Below are 16,545 nucleotides of genomic sequence, written 5' to 3' on the forward strand. Positions count from 1 at the left end.
ATCTTTTTGCTCCAGTCCTGCCAGCAGGCCTTCCACTTCTTTGGCCCATTCAAGCAAATCATCCTGCAACTGAAATTTATTGACCCAGAGAGGCAGAAACATAGAACATTTATTTTATGTTTAATTTTTGTATTTAATTTTTGGGGATTGAGGGGCAGACCTGAGCACCAGGCGAAAACCCTTTCATGATTATGATTGATAATGTAGGGATTCCAATTAGCCTAAAATGAATATTTTTCCTGAGTACCAGGAAAAAAAACCTGCAGACACAGAGAATATACAAACCTCCTCGTCCGACTCCGTTGGGGACACAAGGGCCTCAGTCTCTGGGGGCGCTGGCTTGTCATGGATCACCACGACGGTAAGATTGAATTCTTTGACCTCGGCCAACTCGTTAAAGTCCAACCAGAAGGACTCAACGTCGTCGTTCACAGTGGAGAAGGTCTCAACGTTGTTGTTCACAGTGGCTAAATCCTTTGTGTCAGGACTCAGCAACGGGATGATCTGCAGGTTGGATGGCTCCGTCACAAATCTGTTTGTGGGAGGAGCCTCCACCACTTCTCTGGACACTGAGGCCACACAGGGCTTCTTGTCCTGCCTGGTGACCTCTCCCCATGTAGATGCTGCAGTACAAACAAACAAACACACTAATCGATCCTCTATGACTTGGTAGGAGCATGGTAAAAGCTTCTTCTTCTACGTATTTTGACTATCTACGATCTATCTTAGTCCAATCCCATTGCACATGAAAACAAGCTGTGATCCTCAGGAATATTGTCTTACCTTCGGCCAGTTTAGCGGCCAGTTTGGCGGCATTGGACCGGTCCCTCTTTCTCTTCACTCCCTACACAAAAACAAAGACGTTAGACTTTCCGTCCAACATGAGCTGAAAAAAACAAGACTCTGTCAGTGACTTTGCATCATTAGCTCTAGTATTCTGGCGTTAACATGAGTTGTACATACGTAGTTGTTTTTGGGGGTCCAGCCCGGGTGGCATTGAGCGTGGCGGCATTTCTCTACCTTGGCCTGCTCGTAGTATTTGGCCTGCTCGTCTGTGGACAGAGACTTCCACTGTGGAGAGAGACAACATGAATGAGACAGGGCTCCCACAAACTCCCACGGTGCATTTGTGTCGAAACAATTTGCATTAAGACGTGTTCTCTAGTTATTAGACAATCATTTAAAATCATCAAAAGTTGCTGTCAAGATGTGAAGATTTAGAGTTAGAGGAAAGAGGACACAGATCAATAAAGAACAAGCACATCTGCAGAGTCTTTTACCAAACTGTCATGAAGGTGGTGTAGCATTGAGTGTCTCACAGAGCAAACACACGTACCTTCTGTCCTAGAATGACGTTGAGCGCTACACACCCGATGGTCTTCATTTCGGCCGCATAAATTGGCCTCTGCTCCTTCATGAAAAGCATGAAGGAGTTGGGTGGCTTCTTTATGTAAGGCCCATCATGGGCCACACGCTTTCTCTTTCTGTGGGAAAACAGAAAAAAAACAGAAGCATTTTAGGAAGAAACACGAAAGTGAGCCGAATAAAAAAAGACATGGGTGAAACGCACCCTTGTCTGTGCTGAATTTCATTCAAAAAGACAGATTATAATAATATTCATGCAGGAATCTTGGCAGACAAACAACAGACACTTCAATGTAAATAAAAGGTGAATGTGGCCAAAACAACAGAGATCACTTACTCTGTCTCCACGGTGGTCGGTTCGGTCTTCACGGTGGTCGGTTCGGTCTTCACGGTGGTCGGTTCGGTCTTCAAGGTGGTCGGTGCAGGGAGCAGGTACAGCGCCTGTCCATCTGGCCTAAGTCATAGAAAGATTGTGTTTAAAGAAAGAAACACCAGCTCAATATCTGTGTACATACGTGTGTGTGTGTGTGTGTGTGTGTGTGTGTGTGTGTGTGTGTGTGTGTGTGCGTGCGTGTGTGTGTGTGTGTGTGTGTGTGTGTGTGTGTGTGTGTGTGTGTGTGTGTGTGTATTCACATGTGTGTTACTTACAGGTATCCAAATAGAGGCAGGTTCTGGATCAGCTGTGCCAGAATATTGTTATACTGGAGACACAAACACACACAGAGCAGCTGGTTAGAGAACAGTGTCACCTGTCTATCACTAAAGAAGATCTTACTGGTTCACTGATCAAATTAAGCTGCAATTATGTTGAATTACAAGTTGAACTTGAGCTCAGCCTGACAAGTGTAACTGACGCAGACAGTTCATACATTTATGAATACATTGTTTATTAACCTAACAAATAAATGCATCTTACTGGCTGTGGAGGAGCTGCAGGGCCACTGGTTGCTGCTACATTCAGGACGTGCTGGACAATAGGCTGGTTCTGTGAAAAGAGGGAAGGTTAGCCAGCCATTAAACTCGCATCTCAAATGTATGGAGACACACAACAGTAAAGCCAATCAATAAGTATTCTGTTAAGACAATAGTTTAGTTTATGTCATTACTCAAGAAGAAATAATAACTTGGGACAAATATTCTCTAATGATAACTCTTCCTAACCTCTTCTTTGTATCTTACCTGTCCCTGCCTATAGAAAGCTACCTGACTGTACAGAGGACCTGGCTGCATGGGTCCAACATCCTGTCTCTGAGGAGCCACTAATGGCTGCTGGACAATATGATGGGACAGAGGTGGTGGTGGTGGTGGTGGTGGATCACTATTCACGGCTCCAGAGATGGGCAACCGGCCGTCCGGCTCAATAGTTGACATTGAAGTCTGATCCATTTGGGAGGACATTTTGTTTGCGGTATTCACTTTCAGAAAAAAAATAAAAAATTCTCAAGTAAACTGGGATCCTGTGACAAATATTGAGAAGACTATTAATGACTAATTACTATAATTATAATAAAATAATATTATTATTATTATTATTATCTAATAGATTAACTAGAACTATCTGTAAAAGTAAACTCACAGCTACACAATATCACTATATTACTGACAGAATAATAAAATCACTATGTCTGGAGATTGTATTTTTTCTACTTCTACTGAACTACAGTTCAAAAGAAAATATTGTTCACTTTACTGCACTACACTTGTTTGACAGCTACAGTACCTACTTACTTTGCAGACAAAGTTATACCACAATACATAATTTATAATTGTTTTCACCTGTACATTTAAATGCAGCTTACATGTTGATGAATTAGTATTAATAATCCAATATTAATACATATGATATTGAACTTTGAAATAAGCCAATCTGCATGCTAAGTATTTATTTTACAGTCATTGTACTGATAAAAGTCCTGAACCTAAGTGTCTTTACTATATTCAACAATTCTTTGAGGTGAACAATTTGACATTTCACAGACAAGAGGAAATATGTTTCAGTGAAGTTTAGAGAGATAATAAAATCAACCTCATGAGAGTTTAACTTGTACTCTGGGTGAAAACACACAGTGCTACTTGGCTAATAAGCTGCTTGAGTCCTTACCTGAGGCTTGAGTTCGTTAGCTAGCTAGCTTAGCAGAGGTGCTGTTCTTCAAGAGAAGGTTTGCTGTTCTCTGGTGGGGTCTTCAAGCACAATGAGGAGAAGAGAGGGAAACTTTTCTCTTATAGAACACAAAGGTTCCATGAAAGCTCTTAGAACATTCCATCTCTTGCTTAAATTCAAACAACAAAAACAAAATTGAAATAATGACATTAGAACCCACTGTCACTAGGCCACGCCCCCTGGCTGCCTGAACTTCATGAGGTGGCACCTAATTAGTATGAGATATATGTTTATTATTATCAGCTGTTATGAAATGGGTAACTGATACATGTGTGTAATATTGGGTCATGCATATGGAGTGCAAATATGAAACTATGACAATGCAGTATACATCAATACAAATCACAGCCACAGTGCTGTGTATACATTTATATTTAAAATAAAGGTTTAAAAAAAACGTTCATTGTCTACAACAAAATCCATAAATCATAAATCTGACAAAAGTTGGCGTACATTACTGGAGAAACCATGATTTAGTACATCTTTCCTCCTGTCGGAAAACTCCAGGTTTAGTCAAGATATTTTTATTTTCATTTCATCTCCACAATGCATAGACTACATATGTGTACGACGAGCACAATATTTCTTACGTTTTGATCCAACAATGGTGTATGAAGAGTACAAATGAGAATTGGTGGCGAGTCACAATGGACACAAAGATGAGTGTTCTTCAAGTGAATGGGCCAAGTTCTCGCCGTTTTTTCATGCTTTTTGGAGAAACGGCTGGCCGAATCTCTTAGATAAGTCATGTTACACGATTCCGGCACGTTTTCATGTATTTTGAAGCATGTCCTTCAGAGCCTTGTTGCGCATCGTCACACCGAATAAGCTCCTGGATACTAAGCTTTTACTGCTATGGCATTCTTTAAACTGTTGAACCTGCTAAAGAAAAAGAGCTAGACCCACACAATCTATCAACACGTGCTCGCTTTCAAGGTGAAATGCTACACACATGAGAAAACAGTAGAAATAAAACCAAGACAGAGGGTCATCGCCGGAATGAGAAACAAAAAACAACCAGCATGCTTTCTCCCATCTCTCAACTTTTCAGTTGAGAGATGGGAGATATAAAGAGAGACATAAAATGTATAATATTCATGATTGCAATAGAAAGTAAATTATAGTAGTAGGTGACTCCCATGACAGGATTATTAAACGGCTAATGATCAGCTTATCATTAAATTCACAGAGTGAACCACAGACTACTTCAGTCTTGTAATCCTGTTAATAAATAAAATCTATGTCCTTGTTGTTTACAGCGCAGTTTACCGTCTTTCATAAACTGCCCTGCTACTGTAACTTCAAGCATGCATATGCAAAGTATTTCCCTTTTCGATGTGCGGAGTACAGTTTGACCTCCAGGAGTGCACCTCTACTTGTGTGGGGTGTTTTGGTGCTCAGTCCAGCGCTGGTGGGCTCATCTTCTGCTGACACAACTAAGCACTGCAGCTGAGGACGAAGGTGGTTCACAGTCCAGAAGTACTAATAATAGAACGCAATTTGCATATATATGAAATGTTTTTGTTTTTTTAACTCTTTTTTTTAACTCTCTGAGTGGATAAAAACATGGAATCCATTTGCTATACGTGTGTTGGTGCACTTTTGTATTGGGGCAGTGTTCCTAAAGAGATTTTAAACCTCTGTGCCATTTTATGTAATTTATCATCTAATGTTCTTTCATTTTTCATCTGCTTCAATTTCAGGGAAGAAATCTGCTTACTTGAGCTGAGTTGGACTCTGCCAAGTGCTTTTCTCCAAAGATAAAAAATAGATAGGAGAAAGCAGCAGGAAAGAGAAGCAGTGGGGGAGAACACGGGCATGGTTTCTGGAGTGCCTCTGGTGATTCTGTGTCCCAGCACTGTCTCTGAGAAGAGAGAAAGAGAGAGAGAGAGAGAGAGAGAGAGAGAGAGAGAGAGAGAGGGGGGAAAGAAGGCTGGGAAGAATAAGGGGTCAGTCCAGTGATTGTCCTCGATAGGAGAGGAACTACTTCAGTATGTGTGCGAGGAGTGAGTGTCTGTATGTGCGTGTGTGTGTTGTGTTTGCGTACTGATGTTTGAGGTCATTCTTTTTCATTTTTTCACCCTGTACATAGAGGATATAATAATAATCCACCGCCATGAGTCGGACCACCTTTTTTGAGGTAAGTCTAAATGTAAGTTTAGTGCCGCAGGATGCATTTAAATGAAGTGAAACTTTTAATTGCCACTTTCTAATAGATGATTTAAAGTGTTAGCTTACTTTGCTTCACAGGGCCTCGCTCAAGCATGACAGTCACTTTGAGCAACATTTGGTAGAGATCAAGCAGAATTTGGGAAATAATTAATAAGGTTGCAATAATAATTGAGGTTGAGGTGGGATTTTTTTCAAACACTGTTCCAGCAATGTGCTGGTGGAGCATCATTTATTTTTTCTCAATGAATACCTGTCCAGCTGACAAACTACCACATGTTGATTCTCTTAGCACATGGAGGGTTACTTGCAGTTAAGAGCTAACAATCGTGACTTGTAATGCTATAAGAGGAGCGATCCCTCTGCTCAGCAGCCTTAGGATACATTTCTGTGTCAGAGTAAATAAAACTGAGTCTGTCACAGGGCCTTGTGAGTAGCCTACGAATTGAGAAGTAGACAAGACACACTTGATTCAAGCTAATTTACCAAATGCTCTGGGATGTGTGCCATGCTCTCAGTAACTGTCATATAAAGGTTGCGTGCCAAATTAGCAAATATTTAGATTATGAGAGAGAGTTATGTTTCCAAAGCCTGATAAGTCCCATAAGTTTAAATGAGAAAATTGAGGCCATGCATGTCTGATCTTCTCATCGAACTCTCCAATGAATAGGCTATATGTATTTTCTAAAATGTCAAAGTATTGTTTTAACCCTTGCTCTGCCTCAATATTAGCACTATGCTTTTCAAGACAAGCAAGAACTTTTCAAGGTTTAGCATTAAGCATTTGAGAAAACATTTAGAAATCCCCCTCACCTACACAAATCCCTCATAAGCACGTATGCATGTTATGTATGACCTGATCTGTTATATGCTGTCAGCAGTGCCCTGTGTTCCCAAGGGAGGACAGGGGCGTCTGATAGTCAGATTTACAAGGGCACAGCACAACCGAGTGCACACCGCTTTACAACACACAGCCCTAATGACACCCTTGATGCTCTCCGGGAACACGCAGATGCATCAACATGTGCCTCTCGAATGCAGTCGGGAAGGTTAAGGATGGGGAGCAAAACAAACCCGTCTCCCAGGATGCCCTTTACTGAGCCCTCAGCATGGGAAAGACACCGCGAAGAGTACCAAGATGTCTTGCTTATATTTCAAATCTATAGGTGCAATATAGGGCATTTTTCAGAATCAATAAATAATTAATGAGCAGAATATTGTAAAAATTAATCCTGGCACAAGATAAAATTACTTCCCAAACTTGTGTTTTTTGCAATGCAAACAGATGATATAGAGCGGTCTCGCTCTCTCTCTCTCTCTCTCTCTCTCTCTCTCTCTCTCTCTCTCTCTCTCTCTCTCTCTCTCTCTCTCACTCACTCACTCTCTCTCACTCTCTAACTGTGCACTCAGCAAATCTTTAGGTATCCATTAGCGGGTTATTACACTGTAGTGTCCAGTAAGGGAACCAATTTAGCTAGGACAGCTCTGCTGAGCAGCACAGTATGGAGTGCTTTCAGGGCAAATTGTGGGCCGCCACCCACCATCCTCCTTGCATATGCTGTACATCACCACTGATATGGTCTAATTAAGATGAAAACGATGTGTGCAAGAGAGCAGCAGGACAACACAAATCCTTTTTTACCTCCCAGACTCAAACAGCCCCATCACTCATATGGAGATTACTGTACTTGGTCAGGGGAACTGGACACCATTGGCAGTGGGGCCACTGAGAAAAGTGTCAGCTGTGCTTAGCCATATCATATTTCATTCATATTTCTGTGATTGATTCGAGAATAGTGAGGAATCGTATTTCTTTTAGAAACAAGTATTTCATGCAGGGACCAATTTTCTTTCCAGTTGTCCATATTGCATTTAAAGGGGCTGTGATTTTAATTAAGAGTTTTTTAAATTGAGACCACGTTTCCAATAATCCCTGTTGCTTGCTCTTGCAAGAGAAGCAGTCTAAAAAACAGTCGATATGTAGGTAACATGTAGTTCAAACCATGTACGTTCTTAAGTAGCAAAATTAGATCTTTATTGAAATAGTTGTATCAATGTCATAAAAGTTTGTGTTTTAACATATGGAGGCTTTATTAGAGATGATGAGAAAAACTGATTGTATAAATCAGCTCAGATGTATAAAAATATTGTGTGATGGAGATACTATTTACATACTTCCAGTGGTAATGGATTGGCACACTCTTTACAACTTATTCTGAGAGCAAAGGGAAAGTAGGTCAAGCGTTTGCTGCCTGTAGCTTTGTTGTGGAGGCGCACAGATCTGCACAGATCTATTGCAATACCACATTCTGAATTGTCTGTGAATGAATCTGAAGCATGAATGAAAATCACTTGAACTTTTGTGTGAAATCTACTACCTGTTGTGCATCTTGTGTTTTCTTCAGGTGAGGGTCCTGGATGCCAAGAGCAAAGAGCAGCTTTGTTTTTTAGATAAGGTATGCTGACATATTGCCATGGCTACACTTTTACCCTTTGGTTTCTCCTCAGGTAGCCTTGAGGTGGGAAAAAATATTTACAACAATATATATTCTTCATCAGCTTGCAACTCTCATTAACACATCATGAAACAATGTCAACGTCTTCACTGATCACAGGGTTCATGTTTAATATTTGGTATCCCATTCAGGTGGATCCCCATTCAACAATAGGAGACATCAAGAGCCTCTTTCACAAATCATGTGAGTGTTCATAGGTTTCTGGTTCTATAATATATGGTTCAGTGTTTTTTTGTTTTGCTGGCCTTATGTTTTACCTAGATCCCGATAGTGGCAGTAAAAACATCTTGTAAAGTACTCTGGTGCACTTGTATAAAACTTGACGGATGTGTAAAGTTAGCTCATTATCCAAGATATCAATTGATATTGTATTGTATTTTATTGTATTTTGTATTCTTTCTTACACATTTATTTGGGTTCTGTGATCCAATTGACAAACTTGCCAGGCGTGAATCATCTTGCAATATATCATATCACACAACCCGATAGAGAGGTCCTCTTCAAAACTATTTCTTGTCTACTCCTGTAAAGCCTGCAGTGGTTCTGGCACCAGTGTGTGTGTCTGGTCAGAAATGTCACCAAATGTTTGCCAAGCCCGAGGCCATCAGATTTAATCAGAGCAGCAGAGCTCAACGTTTTTTCGTCTCTGATCAATTATTATCGGGCTTGAGGCCAAAATCTGTGTGTGCAATGCCAGCTCTATCCAACCCTGTAGTGCGTGTGCGTGTGTGTGTGTGTGTTCTGCTCAGATCCTCACTGGTATCCAGCAAGACAGGCCCTGATGCTCGATGCCAGTAAGTAGCCATATTGTGATCATGTCCTGTATGTGTTTGTACTAGTGCAGCATCAACAACATTGAAGCTGCTCTGAGCAACATGGCTCCAAATTGCAGTGGGTGTTAGCTGTTTACGTTTAATACTGAACAATTTAGAATTCATCAGCCACAAATACTTTATGGTGGTATCAGTAAACTGCAGACAGCATTCGTATATATATTTACCATTCAGTGTTTGATGCTTTGTACAAAAAGAAAAGGGGAAGTGTTCAACTTGATATTATTTAGAGTTTATGTTTTGTTTTTTGGGCTTTTATTTATTTCATCAAAATAGGACAATCTATTGTGTGGGAATATCATTCTGTTGTAGTCCCGTAATGGGATTTAGCATCACGATTCCAAGATCTTGTTTATAGTTTACAGTTTTAGTGTTTTTAAACTTTGACTTAAAAGCAATTCTGATGTTAAGATTTTTTTTTCTGCAAAACGCAGCTGGAAATGTCTTGTGCAACAAAACGTGTTTCGATGCAGCTGCATCATCATTAGACAGCAAACCTGAAGTAAACACCGGCATTAGGTTTAGAATACGAATGGACAAGGGACCGGGAAGCTTTTGTTATTAAAAAGAGTCGATTGTGAAAAAGGTGTGCAGAAATTAAACAGAGAAGTAGAAATGTCCCACCGGACAAAGCCTTGCTGTTTCATCACGGGACACTGATGCACTTTGTGGCATGAGACATGTTCAGCTTCATACAGCGCAGCGTAGTTCAGAAGAGACATGCATGACCAGCAAAGCGACTGCTGTTACTGGAAAAAATGCATCCTATGAATCTCAGGCCGCATGATTCCACAAGCCTAATATTGATGACATCTTGAACAACCTAGATGTGATTAATAGGTGAATTAAATGGAATATTTTGAAATGAAATCACAGAGAATGTTCAATAACATTTGCAATGACCTTCACTCAGGAATGGAGCAAATGCCTTAAAAAGCGCCCCACATCTTTACATAGCCACCATCACTGTGGAGCCTCTGCCTGTTCTTCCTGCTTGATGTTCATCGTTTTTTTCCATTAATTTTAGCCAAATTAAAACAGTAAATGCAGCACATTACGTACATTAAGAGAGGCCTAGCACGGGGGAATGATGTTGCAGGGCTTTGAATAGACTCTGAGTGTCAATAAAAAAAGCACAGACTTTGGTTAAAAGCCATCTGGGCCAGTTCCCTCCTGATGATATTCTAAAAATGTCATCCAATTAGCACAATATATTATCTGCGGCCATGCCCCTCTGAGCTGCAGGTAGAAAAAACATGTGCTGGAAAACTGATCACACTTTCATTAGAAACACTAAGTTTAATCCGCTATGCTTTCACACAACTGCTTAAATGTACATCTTTATAATGAAGTTACATTATATTGTATTCTCTTGTGAATTCAATCAATATGGTGATTTCTTAATTCTACAAAGTGTGTTAGTCTAAAGACAATAGCATAACTATTTAAGATACAATTTCTGTTAAAGTTGAATTTGTAAATACAATCTTTGCCAGTGCTCTTTTTCTTCTTCCTTTTTAGAGGAAAAATCCCTCAGAGACGAGGAAGTCTTACAGAATCTACCTGTTGGGACGACTGCCACGATGTACTTCAGAGATCTTGGCCCACAGTTAGGTTGGACCATGGTAAGAAGAGAACACCCAAATATTAACGATGAACTGAGAAAGCTGAACAAAGAGATCTGTGTCTGGCACTGTACTTAAAGTCAGCTGATATTGGGGTAGTTTATTCCTGGAGCAGTTGGCTGATTTCTTGTTTGTAGTGACACGACTAGTATACATGTGTAACTCAAGCGATTCATCATTGTTTCAAGATATCTTAAGGTATACAAATTTAAGTAAAGGGTACAGATCCCGGAAGGTGTCATGGAGAGAAAAATTTAAATAAATTCATGCTGAATCAATTTTGTTTTATGGCACTAAGATCGTATTTAGTGTTAACTTTTTCTCTGCCCTTGTTTCCAGGTGTTTCTTGCTGAGTGCATTGGGCCACTTGTCACCTACCTCCTCTTCTATTTCCGAGTCCCGTGCATTTACTCACACAAGTATGCCTTTACCTCCAGTCCTCATCCTGTCGTCAGGTAAGTGATCAAATAGACTTCCAGCTACAGCGCAGGTTTAAAATAACCACACTTAAAGAAATAGTTCCATGTGTTTAGAAAATATGCATGTTCACTTTCTTGTCAGGATAGATGAGAAGATTGATACCACTCTCGTAGCCGGTTAGCTTAGCTTAAGTTTAGCAGATAGACTGGAAACGAGGGTAAAGAGCTAGCATGGCTAGCTAACAACTAGTCTGGTACAGGACCAGCAGAAAACAGCAACACTTTTTTGTGCATATTAAATAAATGAGATAACATGTACATTAGTGAGCTTTAGAGGTGCTTACAGGCAGATTTTGGTTTCCTCTGCACAGAGCCAGTCTGTCCCTGTTTCCAGTCTTTGCTGTATCTTCATATGTATCATACAGACATGAAAGTGCTATCAATTTTCTTTTCTAATTCTCTAAAGGGGAATGATGGTCCAAAAAGTGGACCTATTCTTTAATAATTAGTCTTCATTAAGTCTTATATGTTGTGTTTTGTTTTTTTACTGCATGCTTCACTGCACGTGAAATTACATCTATTGTGGAGTAAGGTCTCAGTAAAATTAAATCGGCATCTGAAAACTAATTGTATTATCTCATGTCAGTATATCCATCTACACTGACATGAGATAATACAACTTTTGAAAAATAAATCAATATTTGATTCTGCTGTTACAGGAGGGTTTAGACGATCTCTTTTATTCATGTTGATGTGCTCATCGATCCCCACTCTCCCTCGGGGTTTGTCCTTTGTTGTAGTAGCCTACCTCAAGGAAACCTTAAGAAAAAGGAGTTTTAACTATTGCCATCCCTTTTTGTTTGTTTGTTTGTTTTGACATATTTTATAGTGTGTCATATTGTAGTGTTGCATCTAGCTGAGTGTGTTTATATTATCCCAGTGTGTTCTATTATTTACTGTAGGTTGCACCACGTTCTTTGCTGAATCACAAATGTTTTGTCGCTGCTGTGACCCACTCTGTCACTCATGGATCATTTAAATTGAATCTTTTCTCATTTCAAGTTTGAAATCGACTGCATAAAATATTGTGGTGAAGTTGCACACAAGAATGTAAGCGCCTGAGTTAAGTGTTCATACTTCTACTTCCGACCTCATCCTCACCTCTCTGTCTCTCAGACTAGCCTTTGCCTGTCACACCTTCCACTATATGAAGAGGTTGATAGAGACTATCTTTGTGCATCGTTTCTCCCATGGGACCATGCCTCTCGGGACAATAGTCAGGGTGAGGACATGCCCTTGAAAAGAAGAGCCTCTGATCATGTGCTCTCCTCTTTCTCAATGTGTAACCCCTATTCCCTGTCCCATGCAAGCTATTGTGGTAGTGCAGAGTGCTGCAGTCTCAGTGCAGTGTCCTGATGAGGAGAGTTATTGTAGGTCTTCTATTTTGTTTGACTTTTGGAGTTCAAAAGTAGAAATTAAATCAAAGTAAGAACATTTTAATTCGTTGTTCATCATGTAATTCATATTTTTTGTAATTTTCATATATTCACACGTCTGTTTGTTTCCTCTCAGAATTGTGTTTATTACTGGGGTTTCTCAGCTTGGTTGGCCTACTATATCAACCACCCTCTATACACACCTCCATGTAAGTCAACCTATGTGTACACACACACACACACACACATACACACTCACACAATTTTCTGCAGCTTATCGACACCAGTCAATCTCTCCTCACAGCATATGGAGTACTACAAGTCAACTATGCTTTAGTCCTATTTGTGGTACGTATCGTGGTATTCACTCAGGACCAACATACATTAAGTACACGTGCACGTATGACAGTGTGGTGTGAAATGCTTATTTCTGATCCAGATGTGTGAGCTGGGAAACTTCTCCATTCACTTGACTCTTAATAATCTCAGAGGGGAGGGTGAGTTGTTATTCTGTTTACTTCCACCCTACTTAAAGGAGGAATACACCACGTTTTGAAGACATTGTCCAATCGATCAGTTTCGATGCTGTGTGATACAATAAATAAAACCATCTTAAACCATGCACTTGTTCCCATTTGATAATTTGCTCAGAACTCCATGCTAACACTATTTTGGTTGATCCATCATGGAAACATGGATGATATGGGTGTATACAATGTATTTTCGACATTATAAGAACTACTCATTTAAAGTGTTATTATTAATAACTTAATCATACATTTTTCACAAAATCCTTTCTCAGGATTCAGGGGCAGACGGTTTCCTGAGCCAACAAGGAACCCCTTCACGTGGCTATTTTTCTTTGTATCCTGTCCAAATTACACGTACGAGGTAATAGAAAGCTTTTATAGTAATTCATCATGACAATGCATGTCAACCATACTTGTTTGTTTACCTCTCTGCCTCCCTGTATATTTGACACAAACCGCAGGTTGGAGCTTGGGTTGGCTTTTCCATTATGACCCAGTGTCTGCCAGGTATGTACAGCACATTACTTTCTGTAAATGTCTGAAATGTGTTTGTTCTAAAACTTCAATGGCTTGTATTCCAGTGGCGTTTTACACATTACTGGGGTTCATTCAGATGACCATCTGGGCCAAAGGGAAGCACAGAGCCTACAGCAGAGAGTTCAAGGACTATCCAAGCCTCCGGATGGCCATTATCCCGCTGATTCTCTGATAGAGAACAAAACATGAACTACTGGAGCATATGGCGAGTGCATATCCACTCGCCACTAGTGTTTTTCACTCAAACAAAGAGGTTTGCTGCTGCTCGGGCCAGCATGATGCCAAGTTTTGTTCTATGAACGGAAAGGAGTGGAAATGGGAGTGATAATATTATAGCAATATACTGGAGTATTTAAACATATGGGTCTTAGTTTCTTAGGGTCTTAGTTTGATTTGGCATTGTGATTTGAAGTTCATGACATTAGATTCATGGCTGCTATAGCATATTTTGTGTAAACATTGGTTACCCATTGTTTTTTTTTAATATTTTCAGGACTTGACTTAAGGTTAAAAATGGCACCTCAGCATCTTAGCAACCCTTATTTAAACAAGTGCATAGTTCTCATTTGCAAGCTGGTTTATTGACCCGCTGGTTGTACCACTTCTTTTTGATGATGAATGCTTACAGCACTGACAAACTTTTCTGGTTAAGTGAAAGAAATAAAACATACTCCAGCTCATAATAAAGTGCCTGTCCAAGCAAACAAGCAGACTTGAATGAAAAGTGTCATGGCATCCATTTGAGAGTGCAACATCACTTTAATGCTCTCAGGAGGTAAGCTGATAAAGCAGACATTTCATTATGCAATTAAGCTTCTTCACTGTACATCAGATTGTGTTCTTCAGAGAAAAGGAAACTATACTGTAGAAGTGTAACATCTGTCATTAATGTGTAGAGGGCTTATCAAATACTCAGTGATAATTGCTGTTGTTTTCCAGCCCTTACTGTCTAATCTCAGGTTGTATTAAACTGTCAAAGACTGTTTTGTACACATGCGAATAATCTCGAGCTATTTTCCTGTAAAACAAATCAAACTGAATGTCTGGGGGTGGAAAGGCCCACATCTTACAGAACATTTGTACTTTATTTGACATGATACCCCTCTCAGAAACATCACTTTTGAGAGTTCCTCTATTGACACCAGGTGCTGGTGGAATGAAGACAGTGTATAATTAAGCGCAAAGACATTGGTGGCAAGAAAATATCACACAATATCAAAATGATTCCATAGCAGCAAGAGGACTTTGTAAAAATAATTATTTATATTGCACTAGCAGAACATCTTCGTATAAGAATTATGAAGCTTCAGTTAAAGCTGCCTCAATAAAGTGCTACGGCTATGCTTCTCCGAGTGCTTATTACACATATCTACAGAAGGCAAAAAAGGATTATCTTGCTTGGCATCTGAAGCAAAAATTACACAGGACCAATGCTTTCTTCACATTCCGATATATAACCTTTTTGACATGTCATCAATCAAAGTCATGGTCCTGGTCATAAATCTCAAGCCGTTTCATTTAGTTTGCAACAAGGTGAGCAGAACGTGGAACATGCAGCAGGCACATAAATGCTCCACACTTTCCAAATTCAAAGCCCACTCACCCCATTTACTGGAAAAGCAAAGTATTGCGACGTGTCGAATCATCCGTCAAACACGACATGTGTCATGTCCCATTTACAGGGCTGACTCATTCACAGACTGCATTTCAAATCTTAACACCGCACGATAGATCTACAAAGACCCTTTCCAAAGGCTCCTCCAATTGCAGATGAGAAAACCGATTCATCTTCTGTGTTTTTAGGATCCCCACACTGATCATGCACCAGTCGCTTGACTCAACCAGGCAGGACTTCATGATGTCACTCCAGAGACTCTTCTACTTTGTCTCAGTTGAGGAGAAAGTTCTGCCAACTAACCTTTAGTCCTTGGAAGCACACATGCATGAACATAGGGCGCATTCTTTACACAGCGGCTTCTAAAAGGAAATGAAAACCAAAGAAAGTCTTCCAATTGGGCTCACTGAGATACGCTTACTTCTCCAAAGACTTGAAGGGTTTGGCTTCAATACACCGCTGTGCCCCAGCAGCTTTTGGATGCAACACAATGATGTCATCCTCTCTTGACTGTTGCTTGGCGAAATTCACAAAAACCTACAAGTAAGTACATAGAAACATTAGGATCAAGTTATACTATAATATTTATATGATATAATATATCATTTATGAAATATTATACTATAACTTTATGATATACTGTCTGACTTTTGAATGATACATTTGTATTATTTACTTTACTACATTTTAAAAACATAAAATATACTACAATATTGTTATGGTACTATACTATGACTTTTTAATGACATTTTATGACAACTTTACAACTTATACAACTATTACACTATAGGACTGTACCTAAAACCATTTTGGGGGCTTTGAAGCTTCAGTGAGAAATATTCAAAGATTTTTAAATTATTCACAATTTGACTGGTTCTGAGTCATTTGATCATCCTGAAAGAAACGTGAAAGGAATAAATGTAAACCCCTGTTAAAATCCCATTATTTAATCCGTCATGTTTTCCTTTACTCATTCACCTGATCAAGAGTAGTCTGTGACACTGAGTAGTCCTCTATTTTGAGCTCGTCTTTGTTAGCCAGGACCATTTGAAAGATCCTCCCCAGGGAGGAGGAGGAGATCTTGTACTGTAGAGTGTTGTAGTGTTTCTCGCTCTGGATGCAGCCAGGGAAGGTGCTCTCCATGAAGGCTTCGGCAGAGTTCAGATCTGGAGCGCACCCGGGCTTAGCTGCCCTGATCTTCATGGTCACCACATAGCCATCACCAAACCTGCAGTAACATTGATGCGAGACAAAAGAAGAAAAAATCAAAGATTGGCTGTTTCGTAGAATGCTTGGATTTATGTTTAATTGTTGCATGAATGTTTAGAAATTTTAATAT

The 16,545-nt window shown here is 39.8% G+C and overlaps 2 protein-coding genes across 2 annotated transcripts in view; one reads left to right on the forward strand and one right to left on the reverse strand.

Annotated features, from left to right (window-relative positions):
* Positions 1 to 5,534: 5,534 nt before the first annotated feature.
* tecrl2a (trans-2,3-enoyl-CoA reductase-like 2a) lies at positions 5,535 to 13,763 on the forward strand (the record flags this gene model as incomplete). Its single annotated transcript, XM_079234639.1, has 13 exons — positions 5,535 to 5,666; positions 8,101 to 8,151; positions 8,343 to 8,394; positions 8,961 to 9,005; positions 10,566 to 10,669; positions 11,009 to 11,124; positions 12,265 to 12,370; positions 12,661 to 12,733; positions 12,829 to 12,872; positions 12,964 to 13,021; positions 13,327 to 13,415; positions 13,516 to 13,561; positions 13,636 to 13,763. The coding sequence occupies exons 1-13, from the start codon at positions 5,643 to 5,645 to the stop codon at positions 13,761 to 13,763; spliced, it is 936 nt and encodes a 311-aa protein (XP_079090765.1). The 5' UTR covers positions 5,535 to 5,642.
* A 1,730-nt stretch (positions 13,764 to 15,493) lies between these two features.
* abca4a (ATP-binding cassette, sub-family A (ABC1), member 4a) overlaps positions 15,494 to 16,545 on the reverse strand; it is a gene marked incomplete at its 5' end in the record, with an annotated part of 30,441 nt that continues 29,389 nt past the window's right edge. Inside the window, 2 exons of the mRNA XM_079234437.1 lie at positions 15,494 to 15,743; positions 16,185 to 16,434. Coding sequence (XP_079090563.1) covers positions 15,624 to 15,743; positions 16,185 to 16,434 — 370 coding nt within the window. The 3' untranslated portion in view covers positions 15,494 to 15,623. The remainder of the gene's footprint in view (positions 15,744 to 16,184; positions 16,435 to 16,545) is intronic.

Source organism: Taurulus bubalis, assembly GCF_910589615.1.
Source record: "Taurulus bubalis genome assembly, chromosome: 18".
NCBI classification, from domain to species: domain Eukaryota; kingdom Metazoa; phylum Chordata; class Actinopteri; order Perciformes; family Cottidae; genus Taurulus; species Taurulus bubalis.